Raw genomic sequence first — 13,462 nt, 5'->3', positions numbered from 1 at the left:
ACACTACGGAATAAGGTCGAATTTATAGAAGTCGTTTTTTTAGAAATCGGTTTTATATATTCGAGTGTGTGTGTCCCCACAGAAAACGCTCTAAGTGCATTAACTCGGCGGAGCGCTTCCACAGTACCGAGGCTAGAGTCGACTTCCGGAGTGTTGCACTGTGGGTAGCTATCCCACAGTTCCCGCAGTCTCCGCTGCCCATTGGAATTCTGGGTTGAGATCCCAATGCCTGATGGGGCTAAAACATTGTCGCGGGTGGTTCTGGGTACACATCATCTGGCCCCCGTTCCCTCCCTCCCTCCGTGAAAGCAAGGGCAGACAATCGTTTCGCGCCTTTTTTCCTGAGTTACCTGTGCAGACGCCATACCACGGCAAGCATGGAGCCCGCTCAGGTAACCGTCACCCTATGTCTCCTGGGTGCTGGCAGACGCGGTACGGCATTGCTACACAGTAGCAGCAACCCCTTGCCTTGTGGTAGCAGACGGTACAGTACGACTGGTAGCCGTCATCGTCATGTCCGAGGTGCTCCTGGCCAGGTCGGCTGGGAGCGCCTGGGCAGACATGGGCGCAGGGACTAAATTTGGAGTGACTTGACCAGGTCATTCTCTTTAGTCCTGCAGTCAGTCCTATTGAACAATCTTATGGTGAGCGGGCAGGCGATACGGACTGCTAGCAGTCGTACTGTACCATCTTCTGCCGAGCAGCCATGAGATGTGGATGGCATGCAGTCCTTCTGCACCGTCTGCTGCCAGCCAAAGATGTAAAAGATAGATGGAGTGGATCAAAACAAGAAATAGACCAGATTTGTTTTGTACTCATTTGCCTCCTCCCCTGTGTAGGGGACTCATTCCTCTAGGTCACACTGCAGTCACTCACAGAGAAGGTGCAGCGAGGTAAATCTAGCCATGTATCAATCAGAGGCCAGGCTAACCTCCTTGTTCCAAAAAGAACAATAACTTAGGTGCACCATTTCTTATTGGAACCCTCCGTGAAGTCCTGCCTGAAGTACTCCTTGATGTAAAGACACCCCCTTTGTTGATTTTAGCTCCCTGAAGCCAACCCTGTAAGCCGTGTCGTCAGTCGCCCCTCCCTCCGTCAGAGCAACGGCAGACAATCGTTCCGCGCCTTTTTTCTGTGCGGACGCCATACCAAGGCAAGCACGGAGGCCGCTCAGCTCACTTTGGCAATTAGGAGCACATTAAACACCACACGCATTATCCAGCAGTATATGCAGCACCAGAACCTGGCAAAGCGATACCGGGCGAGGAGGCGACGTCAGCGCGGTCATGTGAGTGATCAGGACATGGACACAGATTTCTCTGAAAGCATGGGCCCTGCCAATGCATGCATCATGGTGCTAATGGGGCAGGTTCATGCTGTGGAACGCCGATTCTGGGCTCGGGAAACAAGCACAGACTGGTGGGACCGCATAGTGTTGCAGGTCTGGGACGATTCCCAGTGGCTGCGAAACTTTCGCATGCGTAAGGGCACTTTCATGGAACTTTGTGACTTGCTTTCCCCTGCCCTGAGGCGCATGAATACCAAGATGAGAGCAGCCCTCACAGTTGAGAAGCGAGTGGCGGTAGCCCTGTGGAAGCTTGCAACGCCAGACAGCTACCGGTCAGTTGGGAATCAATTTGGAGTGGGCAAATCTACTGTGGGGGCTGCTGTGATGCAAGTAGCCCACGCAATCAAAGATCTGCTGATATCAAGGGTAGTGACCCTGGGAAATGTGCAGGTCATAGTGGATGGCTTTGCTGCAATGGGATTCCCTAACTGTGGTGGGGCTATAGACGGAACCCATATCCCTATCTTGGCACAAGAGCACCAAGACAGCGAGTACATAAGCCGCAAGGGGTACTTTTCGATAGTGCTGCAAGCTCTGGTGGATCACAAGGGACGTTTCACCAACATCAACGTGGGATGGCCGGGAAAGGTGCATGATGCTCGCATCTTCAGGAACTCTGGTCTGTTTCAAAAGCTGCAGGAAGGGACTTTATTCCCAGACCAGAAAATAACTGTTGGGGATGTTGAAATGCCTATATGTATCCTTGGGGACCCAGCCTACCCCTTAATGCCATGGCTCATGAAACCGTACACAGGCAGCCTGGACAGCAGTCAGGAGCTGTTCAACTACAGGCTGAGCAAGTGCAGAATGGTGGTAGAATGTGCATTTGGACGTTTAAAGGCGCGCTGGCGCAGTTTACTGACTCGCTTAGACCTCAGCGAAACCAATATTCCCACTGTTATTACTGCTTGCTGTGTGCTCCACAATATCTGTGAGAGTAAGGGGGAGACGTTTATGGCGGGGTGGGAGGTTGAGGCAAATCGCCTGGCTGCTGGTTACGCGCAGCCAGACACCAGGGCGGTTAGAAGAGCACAGGAGGGCGCGGTACGCATCAGAGAAGCTTTGAAAACCAGTTTCATGACTGGCCAGGCTACGGTGTGAAAGTTCTGTTTGTTTCTCCTTGATGAAACCCCCCGCCCCTTGGTTCACTGTACTTCCCTGTAAGCTAACCACCCTCCCCTCCTCCCTTCAGTCACCACTTGCAGAGGCAATAAAGTCATTGTTGCTTCACATTCATGCATTCTTTATTCATTCATCACACAAATAGGGGGATGACTACCAAGGTCGCCCAGGAGGGGTGGTGGAAGAGGGAAGGAAAATGCCACACAGCACTTTAAAAGTTTACAACTTTAAAATTTATTGAATGCCAGCCTCTTTTTTTTGGGCAATCCTCTGTGGTGGAGTGGCTGTTTGGCCGGAGGCCCCCCCACCGCGTTCTTGGGCGTCTGGGTGTGGAGGCTCTGGAACTTGGGGAGGAGGACGGTTGGTTACAGAGGGGCTGTAGTGGCAGTCTGTGCTCCAGCTGCCTTTGCTGCAGCTCAACCATACACTGGAGCATACTGGTTTGGTCCTGCAGCAGCCTCAGCATTGAATCCTGCCTCCTCTCATCACGCTGCCGCCACATTTGAGCTTCAGCCCTGTCTTCAGCCCGCCACTTACTCTCTTCAGCCCGCCACCTCTCCTCCCGGTCATTTTGTGCTTTCCTGCACTCTGACATTATTTGCCTCCACGCATTCGTCTGTGCTCTGTCAGTGTGGGAGGACAGCATGAGCTCGGAGAACATTTCATCGCGAGTGCGTTTTTTTTTTCTTTCTAAGCTTCACTAGCCTCTGGGAAGGAGAAGATCCTGTGATCATTGAAACACATGCAGCTGGTGGAGGAAAAAAAAAGGGACAGCGGTATTTAAAAAGACACATTTTATAAAACAGTGGCTACACTCTTTCAGGGTAAACCTTGCTGTTAACATTACATACATAGCACATGTGCTTTCATTACAAGGTCGCATTTTGCCTCCCCCTACCGCGTGACTACCCCCTCAACCTTCCCCCCTCCCTGTGGCTAACAGCGGGGAACATTTCTGTTTAGCCACAGGCAAACAGCCCAGCAGGAACGGGCTCCTCTGAGTGTCCCCTGAAGAAAAGCACTCTATTTCAACCAGGTGACCATGAATTAGATCTCACTCTCCTGAGGATAACACAGAGAGATAAAGAACGGATGTTGTTTGAATGCCAGCAAACCTACACTGCAATGCTTTGTTCTACAATGTTTCCCGAGTACATGTTACTGGCCTGGAGTGGTAAGGTGTCCTACCATGAAGGACGCAATAAGGCTGCCCTCCCCAGAAACCTTTTGCAAAGGCTTTAGGACTACATCTAGGAGAACCGCAAATGCCAGGGCAAAGTAATCCTTTCACATGCTTGCTTTTAAACCATGTATAGTATTTTAAAAGGTACACTCACCAGAGGTCCCTTCTCCGCCTGCTGGGTCCAGGAGGCAGCCTTGGGTGGGCTCGGGGGGTACTGGCTCCAGGTCTAGGGTGAGAAACAGTTCCTGGCTGTCGGGAAAACCGGTTTCTCTGCTTGCTTGCTGTGAGCTATCTACAACCTCCTCATCATCATCATCTTCTTCGTCCCCAAAACCTGCTTCCGTATTGCCTCCATCTCCATTGAAGGAGTCAAACAACACGGCTGGGGTAGTGGTGGCTGAACCCCCTAAAATGGCATGCAGCTCATCATAGAAGCAGCATGTTTGGGGCTCTGACCCAGAGCGGCTGTTCGCCTCTCTGGTTTTCTGGTAGGCTTGCCTCAGCTCCTTCAGTTTCACGCGGCACTGCTTCGGGTCCCTGTTATGACCTCTGTCCTTCATGCCCTGGGAGATTTTGACAAAGGTTTTGGCATTTCGAAAACTGGAACAGAGTTCTGATAGCACGGATTCCTCTCCCCATACAGCGATCAGATCCCGTACCTCCCGTTCGGTCCATGCTGGAGCTCTTTTGCGATTCTGGGACTCCATCATGCTCACCTGTGCTGATGAGCTCTGCATGGTCACCTGCAGCTTGCCACGCTGGCCAAACAGGAAATGAGATTCAAAAGTTCGCAGTTCTTTTCCTGTCTACCTGGCCAGTGCATCTGAGTTGAGAGTGCTGTCCAGAGCGGTCATAATGGAGCACTCTGGGATAGCTCCCGGAGGCCAATACCATCGAATTGTGTCCACAGTACCCCAAATTCGAGCCGGCAACGTCGATTTAAGCGCTAATCCACTTGTCAGGGGTGGAGTAAGGAAATCGATTTTAAAAGCCCTTTAAGTCGAAATAAAGGGCTTCATTGTGTGGACGGGTGCAGGTTTACATCGATTTAACGCTGCTAAATTCGACCTAAAGTCCTAGTGTAGACCAGGGCTTAGATACATAGTCTGATCCTTCTCCTGTTTAGAAGTTGTCAGCTTCATACAGGGAGCAGGAATCAGGCTAAAAGGGAAAGTATCTTCCCTCTTAGTTGTACAGATTATCTTGGAGAATTCTCAAGGATAGAGAGAATTTTCATGCTATTTAGTGATGCCCCGTGAAGCTGGCTTTACAGCAGCACTTTCAAGATTTCTTATTTAATCTTGGATTTTTAATCTTTACATATGTTTTTCACACAAATATTAAGTAACATTTCTGAAACAGGTGTAATGGGGACAGGAAACTGCTGCATTTTTCTACGGAGATATTTCTAAAATAACTAGTTAGTGAAGCTAAAGGTCTCAGTATGCCAGTTGAATAAGAAGATTGCTCAAGAAACCGCTATCAAAAAAACAAACAGGTAATTGTTCTCTGTGCTGGTTTCACAACAGCTACCACAGCAATGTGAGGTGAAGCAAAACTTTAAATATTCTCTAGTCCTGAGCCATTTGATCTTAAACTAAATCTGGATTAAAGATTAACAGTCCAGTAAGAATAAGACTCCTCAGGCACAAGTGGGTGGTGAGGTGTGGGGGGTTTTTTGTTTTTTGTTTTTTTCTTTTTTAAAGTGGTGAATTTTTGCTTTTTCATTCACTAGTTATCTATTTTGTTTCCTCAGGATTGGAACCTGACCTGGCACACAGAAAATCCAGATTTCACTAAGTGCTTTCAGAATACTGTCCTTGTCTGGGTGCCTTGCATTTACCTGTGGGTTTGCTTCCCAATATACTTCCTGTACCTCCGTCATCATGACAGGGGCTATATCCAAATGTCTCATCTCAACAAAGCCAAAACAGTAAGTGTGTTTTACTTCAGAGTCTGTGTCATGTATTTTGGTTTTATTTTCAGGTTTGTACCAAATTGACTTTTTGTTTTTAAATTGTTTAACTCCATGAAATGTTTGTACTGGGATGGGGTCCATTAATACAATTCACCTGAATTTGGTTTCCAAGTTTTATGCTGTCATGTCAATGGGCTGCCTGAGAATAAGTATGTCAGGTGTAAAAAAAAAAAAAAAAAAAGGCGCCTATCCTTCAAGGTCCTTGAGTGTGCGCGGATACGTGTTACTGGCCCTTGGATACAGCCTCCACAGAGTGTTCCATGCCCTGAAGTTGGGAAGTACCTCATTGCATTGGCCACCTTGATCCTGAAGTTTCAACCCTTGAAATATAAGGATTTTATTAAACTAATCAGGTTTTTGACCATAAAGCATATATAATAGTGTATCTTTTTAGAAAAAAGAAAAGGAGGACTTGTGGCACCTTAGAGACTAACAAATTTATTTGAGCATAAGCTTTCGTGAGCTACAGCTCACTTCATCGGATGCATTCAGTGGAAAATACAGTGGGGAGATTTATATACGTGAAACAATGGGTGTTACCATACACACTGTAAGGAGAGTGATCACTTAAGGTGAGCTATTACCAGCAGGAGAGCGGGGGGACATGACCTTTTGTAGTGATAATCAAGGTGGGCCATTTCCAGCAGTTGAGAAATGGTGGGGGAATAAACATGGGGAAATAGTTTTATTTGTGTAATGACCCATCCACTCCCAGTCTCTATTCAAGCCTAAGTTAATTGTATCCAGTTTGCAAATTAATTCCAATTCAGCAGTCTCTTGTTAGTCTGTTTTTGAAGTTTTTTTGTTGAAGAATTGCAAATTTTAGGTCTGTAATCGAGTGACCAAAGTGATTGAAGTGTTCTCCAACTGGTTTTTGAATGTTATAATTCTTGATGTCTGATTTGTGTCCATTTATTCTTTTACATAGAGACTGTCCAGTTTGACCAATGTACATGGTAGAGGGGCATTGCTGGCACATGATGGCATATATCAGATTGGTAGATGTTCTCTATGTATATAAGTCTCCCCACTGTATTTTCCACTGAATGCATCCAATGAAGTGAACTGTAGCTCACGAAAGCTTATGCTCAAATAAATTGGTTAGTCTCTAAGGTGCCACAAGTACGCCTTTTCTTTTTGCGAATACAGACTAACACGGCTGCTATTCTGAAGCCTATCTTTTTAGTGTAATTCTATTCATCCTGTTCCATTTCTCTCACGCAACTGGCATTTAACAATCTTTTAACAGAGTTTGTTTCTCTGTAAAACAAACAAGAGCCTTTGAGAGGAGCTGTGGTACCTTTTAATAGGTATTTTGGGGGATTTCTGCCCCGCTTGTAAACCTACAGTTTTTAAAGCGTTTCTTCCCAGCCTAAGTTGAGAGATACTCCAATCTTTTGCTTTGTTAGCGTGTGATATGACATTTAGAATAAATCTAAACTATATAACACAGTAATCTAAAATTCTTTTTTTTAATCGGGAACCTACAGAGAAGATTATCTTTTTACCTCATGTACTGCGTAAGTTGTGTATAGTTGGACTAATTTTAATTGCATAATAGGACCACACACATAGGGCAATTGCATTTGACTGTGTATGTATTAATTTGTTGTACCAAAAGACATTTTGTTACACTTGATAAGAGTTCACTTTCAATATTTATTCATACTTTTATGTTCCAGGCCTTGGGCTTACTATTGTGGATAATCTGCTGGGCAGACCTTTTCTACTCTTTCTGGGAAAGAAGTCAAAATATTTTCCGACCTCCAGTTTTTATCATTAACCCTACAGTTTTGGGCATAACAATGGTAAGTATAAATCATTCTACTCCGATTCCTTCTGTGATGCGAAATCATGACCACTAATTGGTCTTTCTCAATTGTACATGTTGCCTTTTTTTGCAGCTGCTAAACATTTTCATTCCATTAGGTACAATCACCATTTGCAGATTTCACTTGATACTGAACTGAAATGCTGATTTTTGATTTATGTAAAGCAAACTGTGCACTGAAAACTACGTATCAGCATGTTGAGAAGCATACAGACTAGCTCTAGACATTTACACTTTTTCTGAGGTTAGAGGTGCCATTTACTCATGCACACGCTTGAGAACTTGATTTAATCCGGGGGCAAGTAACTCTAAATAGAAGTTCTTAAAACCATAAAATATAGTCAAGAGAGTTGCCAACGTTACTTAACTTTAAAAACAAAACTTCAAATTGTTATGAATATTTGTAATAGACCATTGAGTTCTCTGGGTCTGACTGAACTACATGTGGTGTTCATGCTCAAACTCTTGATGCTGTGATAGAAAGTGTTAAAAAAGTAAGTTTTCTGTGCACTGGGTGCTAGATGTTCAGGACTAGGAAGCTGGGAAGTGCAGGTACTATCCTGTTAGCTTTTCTTAAAAGCTGATTGCATTGTGCTTCTTCAGGAAAAAAATCAACTTGCTTCTTACTAAAGAGAGGTTTTTTTCTTTTTCTTCAGCCCAGGTTAGGAATAATACAAATTTAAAACTCAGTTAAAACAACACACTTGAATAACCCAGGCCCATACCTGGCCATAATATAATGCCAGGTTAATGATGTGACTAAAATGGGAAACCTTGGACCCATTGTAAACGTGCTTTATGCCACACAAGGGATACATGAGTTTCCTGAAGTGTACAAAAATTCCTCTAAACAGTGTGGAAATGGAAAAAAACAACATACATCACATTGGTTAGTGTAACTTTATTTTAACAAGTATGAAAGATGATTATTTAAAGATGAACTCTTGCTAAGACAGCTTTCAAGCGCTTAGCCCTGGGAAATCCCTTGGAAAGGTTAAAATATCTTCATAATTAGACATGGTTGTGTATGTTGATTTGTGACTTTTTTTTTTCCCCCTTTGGACGCTTTGAACATATTTTTGTCTGGTGCTCTGCTTGTAGGTACTATCAATCACTTTTCCTCTCTCTGTATTGTGTTTTTTAAACTGACACCCTTTGGAGTAGGAACTAGCTTTGTTATGTTTGTCAAGGGCCGAAGACACTGAGACATAGTTGGAACTTCTGAGTGATACTCGAATAGAAACACTAAATCATGGTCTTGGATAGACATGCTTCTGCTTCATATATTGTGCTTGCTTTGTGTATCGTTTTATTTCTTAATCTTTATGAACATAACCTGCTTATGCTATCTTTTTATCTGTCTGTAGTTGCTTGCCACATTTTTAATACAATATGAGCGAATGAAAGGAGTCCAGTCTTCAGGCGTAATGTTGATTTTCTGGTTCACTGCACTGCTGTGCGCCACAATAATTTTCAGGTCCAAAATACTGCACACCTTAAACCTGGTAAGTGATTACTTTTCAGTTAAGGTGAGTTAAGTGCTGCAATAACAGTGGCTACTTGTTTAATGATTTAATCTGTATTGCCCATCATTGCTTCTTAAGACACTGAGCAAGTTTATGATCCATTAAGTGTACTTTCATTCCTGAGCTTTTAAGCGCCATTAAGTTATGCTTGTTTTAATTTTTTTTAGTTTTCCATGTTTGAAACTAATCAGAGGTTTGATGGGCTTATAAATGTTGGCAAGGCAGTTTAAAAGCAAAACATTTTTACTGGAACTTCTAGAAACATTCAAAACCTATTTGAATGGAATGAAGGAGTGTACGGTTACATCTGAAACAATGCAGGCTAAAGTTTAGTTCTTTTTCCTGTTTATACAGAGGATTTCCTGAAGCGCTTGCTTTGATGGTAGCTCTGTTTCATGTGCCCATTTGGTCAAAGTGTTCTCTTGTATAGTTAGAATATTTTAGATCTTGCTCTGGTTGGGTAATAAAGAAGTTACCCTTGGCTAATTCATTAAATTATTGTGCTGGCTGAAAATGGAATGTAGTTTTCTTGAAAAAGTTCCTCAACTTTGTGAGGTTTTTGGAAAAATTTGACCAGCTCCTATTAAGTTGGTATTGGATTTAGTAGTGGCCCTGTGCTTTCTTCAGCCTAAGTTGTCTTTACTTTCTTTGGGAGCACTGGATTGAGCTGTGCTGTGCATAAGCATAGGAAGAGGAAGCTGTGGTGACTGAACACAACATGGTGTAGTGGACTAATTTTTAATCCCAGGTCTGACACGTACTTCCTCTGTGGGCTTGGTCAAATCATGTACTGCTATGCTATGAAACGCCTTGTGATTTGATCCTGGCTTTAAACTGGAGTGAATTGCTCTGGTGCCAGTAATGGCTTAAACACCACATCTGTACTAGGTGATTGTACGTGTCGCTACTCCAGGGGCTGAAAACCCTAGTGTAGATAAGGCCTTAAAAGAAAAAGAGAAGGAGAAACTCAGGAATTCTGTTTGTGGTGTCCTCAGATGAACCTGGTGCAAAAAAGTTCCACAAAGATAAAGCTGTTCTCCCGTAATGTTTTGCATAGAAGTGGAGAGACAAGGTGGATGAGGTAATAGCTTTTATTGGCCCACCTTCTGTTGGTGAGAGGGAGGCAAGCTTTTGAGCTTTACACAGGTCATCTGAAGAAGAGCTCTGTATAAGCTCAAAAGCTTGTCTCTCCTTCTCTTTCCCTTTCACACACCCCCCCCACCACCCAACAGAAGTTGGGCCTGTAAAAGATATTACCTCACCCACTGTGTCCCTCTAATATTCTGGGACCGACATGGCCATAACAACAGTGTATTGCATAGAGATGGCCAGACATTCTGTTTTATCCAGGCGAGTCCTAGAATGTTGTCAGCGATGCATTTAGCCTAGAATGCCCAATATTCTCCTAAGGAATGCTTGCTGCTTTGTGGCTCCGTTTGACCAGCAGCACAGAACCCACCTTTTGCTTGGTTGACAAGAATATGTACTTCCTCTGATGCTTAGATGCTTATTTCCAAATAAAAGTATTTGCTACTTGGTCACTTGTTGTACATTAAGCAGTTGCTTTACATCTTCTAACCAGAATATCAAATCTTTTTTTAGGGTGCTGAAGTTGATGTATTTCGTTACGTTACCTTCTACAGCTACTTCGTCCTGGTGCTAATACAGCTTATACTGTCCTGCTTCCCAGAAAGACCACCTCTGTTTTCTGAAACAGTTAATGATCCTGTAAGTGTTCAGTAATGTTTTTGCACAGGAGTAGACTGGAATATAGTATCCTACCTGTAATATGTTTATAGTGAGTCATTGGGCTTGATTCTGGACAATGTTGCATAATTCAATTCCCATTGAATTAAACTGCAGTAGAAGGCACTTGCTGTACTTTTTTTAATTCTACCCAGTGCTTGTTTTTTGTTACTTGAACAGTTTCACATATATTTAACTCCAAGTCTAACTCTACATGTCAGCTACTCAAAATGGATTTTCAATGATAAAAGGGCATTTTCTTCCTTTTGCTGCACTGGTTTTTGGCAACACTTTATGCGGTGACACTAAAGATCTAGGCCTACTTGGCAGAGGGAGGAGGTAGGCTAACAGCGTGGCTCCAGCTTCTGGAGACTGCTATGGGTTGTAAAGTGGAAATATTACGGACCTCTTCTGTGTATGGAAGTGCTACAGTCCTTGAGCTAGTAATGGCTGATGTAGTACGTCTGAAATTGGCGAAAGAAGGAATTGATATCACAGCTTACTGTTTTAGCTGCAAATTACAGCAGTTGCTATCTTTAAAAGTTGCCATTTACCAAGTTACCACAATTACTTTTTATTTTAAATGCAGGGTGTAACTGGTATCTCAGGTATCACCCTTGGCAAGTGCTGACTTCATATGCATAACTTGTTGGGCGACATAATGCTGCTGATCCTTTGAGGTCTCCTAAGCAGATCAGCAGTCCAGGTCTTTTGGTCAATGTGACCACTCCAGAAAAAGAGATCGGGGTAAAGTAATACAGGTGGATTAAATGTCTGTTGCCATTAGGTTTTGTAAAAGGCTGAAATTGTAGCTCTAGATGTGAGCACCAATTGTGTCCAACAGAAGGACTAAATGTCGTCATTTTGTTCTCTTGTCAACTTGAATATCTGACAGACTGTGCCTTGGAAATGTTTTCTTCTCTGCTTTGGTCACAGTTGTCGTGTATAAAAGCTTTTCTCATAATCCAAGAGCTTTAAGAATGTACATGGTAATTAGTGAGCAGTAGGTATTAAACAAAACATAAGCCTATTTTTAAAGACTATTCTCTTTTTGAAATACTGCAACGCATTGTGCATATAAGTAAATGGTTTATCTTTTTATAATATTTCTTCCTAAATGCCCAGCATTTTTTGAAGGGGAAAGGTTTGTATGTCTATTTGTATGTCTATTGAATAATTGACAATACTGGGGGATGCCAGGGTCTCTTCCACCCCCTTCCCCCCCCCCCCCGTGGTGGCTGGGGGTGGCAGAGGTCCCCCTGAGCACGCACTCCCCCCCACCCGCAGCCAACTTTCTCAGGCAGTGGGGGAACCTTACAGCTCCCTGTCACTGCAGGAGGCGGCAGGACCTTGCAGCTCCCAGCCACCAGAGCTGAAGTCACGGAGGTCTTTGGAAGTCTCAGATTCCGGGACTTCTGCGACCTCCGTGACAAAACCGTAGTCTTACTTATAAGTAGACTGTAGAGATACACAGAGAAAATCTAATACTTTCCATATGCCTTCTTGAGTCAGTTTAAAACTGCTTTTTTCCAGGAAGGCAGAGTGCTTCAATTGCTTGCAAGTAGCATTGTTTTTGATCTGGCAAAGTGCTAGAAGTGTTTAATACTTGGGAACTGTCGAGTTCCTTATCCCTCCCCCAAATGCAGTCTGTTTCATACATAAATATACTATTTTTATATTTCTCTGTGTGCTTCTTAACAGTATTAATTTTTTCTCAACTTCAATAGTTCATTTTTTCCCCTCCCCCCATAGGTCAGATGCTCAGCCCTTTGTAAGGGGGAAGAAATGCAGATCTGTTTCGTGCTGCTTTGTTGTAACATTTTTAGAATGCAGTTTAATGGAGAAGTTGAGTGAAACAAACATGAGACAAATATTCATCCTAAAAAAATTCAACTCTTATATTTTTCACGTCATCTCTGTAATGGTGACAGATGACTTTGTAGGTGAAAGTGCATGAGCTGCTCTAATTTTATAATACACTGTGTTATGGTTATTGGTTACATGTGTCAAAGGAGTGGCCAACTGCATTCTTGATATGCCGATGGTTTTGAGGGGGAACAATAGAGGGAGGGGAGTGTATAATTTCCTCTGGAATTTTGCACTGAATCCACAGTATTGCCTTTGAAATTCTTTCAAGATTTCTTTTTAACTTAATGCAACTACTGATATTTTTTTTTAACTAGCTAAGGCTAATGTTACACTTGATATAAACGGATAGAAAACCCAAACTAGGAATCCAGTGCTGACTTTGTGATGAGTCAGAGGGTGGAGACCAGCATAACTTCAATTGTGGTATTTCTATTTGGAATTTGCATATGTGATGTACAAGAAAACTTTCTTCATGGGTAACTTAATTTTCTTTGACCAATTGCCCTCTTTCATTCCTCAGGCTTGGGCTTTTTTGGGGTGAAAACCATGTTCTAATGTGGTTCTCGTTCTAAGAAGCCAGTTTTCACAGACTTAATGAAAGTCTGCTAGCTACTTGGGGAGGGGGGGAAATGTATGGAAGATCAGAACAGTTGACTTAAAAATGGCCATGCACCAATGACTGCCTTAGTTTAAAAGCAGTTTCAGACCACATCACCAAAATCACCATCACAAGTGGCACACTGAGCAATATCCTTGCAGATAGTCTCAGCAGAGAAGCCATAAGTTCAATAGGCACAGAGACTAAACTAGCCACTTGCCCTGAGAGGGCTGAGAGACTTCAGGATTATATGCTGCTAGC

At 43.4% G+C, this 13,462-nt stretch overlaps 2 protein-coding genes across 3 annotated transcripts in view; one reads left to right on the top strand and one right to left on the bottom strand.

Moving 5' to 3' along the window:
• ABCC1 (ATP binding cassette subfamily C member 1 (ABCC1 blood group)) overlaps positions 1-13,462 on the top strand; it is a 104,827-nt gene that overhangs the window by 47,485 nt on the left and 43,880 nt on the right. For both annotated transcript variants that reach the window (XM_048865655.2, XM_048865656.2), the window contains exons 2-5: positions 5,410-5,586; positions 7,314-7,439; positions 8,830-8,967; positions 10,591-10,716. In XM_048865655.2, coding sequence (XP_048721612.2) covers positions 5,410-5,586; positions 7,314-7,439; positions 8,830-8,967; positions 10,591-10,716 — 567 coding nt within the window. The remainder of the gene's footprint in view (positions 1-5,409; positions 5,587-7,313; positions 7,440-8,829; positions 8,968-10,590; positions 10,717-13,462) is intronic.
• Positions 2,835-4,602, bottom strand: LOC142073462 (myb/SANT-like DNA-binding domain-containing protein 7). Its single transcript, XM_075133304.1, has 2 exons — positions 3,808-4,602; positions 2,835-3,218 (listed from the first exon to the last, which is right to left on the bottom strand). The coding sequence occupies exons 1-2, from the start codon at positions 4,388-4,390 to the stop codon at positions 3,133-3,135; spliced, it is 669 nt and encodes a 222-aa protein (XP_074989405.1). The 5' UTR covers positions 4,391-4,602; the 3' UTR covers positions 2,835-3,132.

This window comes from Caretta caretta, chromosome 10 (assembly GCF_965140235.1).
Source record: "Caretta caretta isolate rCarCar2 chromosome 10, rCarCar1.hap1, whole genome shotgun sequence".
In the NCBI taxonomy this organism is placed as follows: domain Eukaryota; kingdom Metazoa; phylum Chordata; order Testudines; family Cheloniidae; genus Caretta; species Caretta caretta.
Note: the sequence above shows the minus strand (reverse complement) of the source record. Positions and strands in the feature narration are given on the sequence as shown.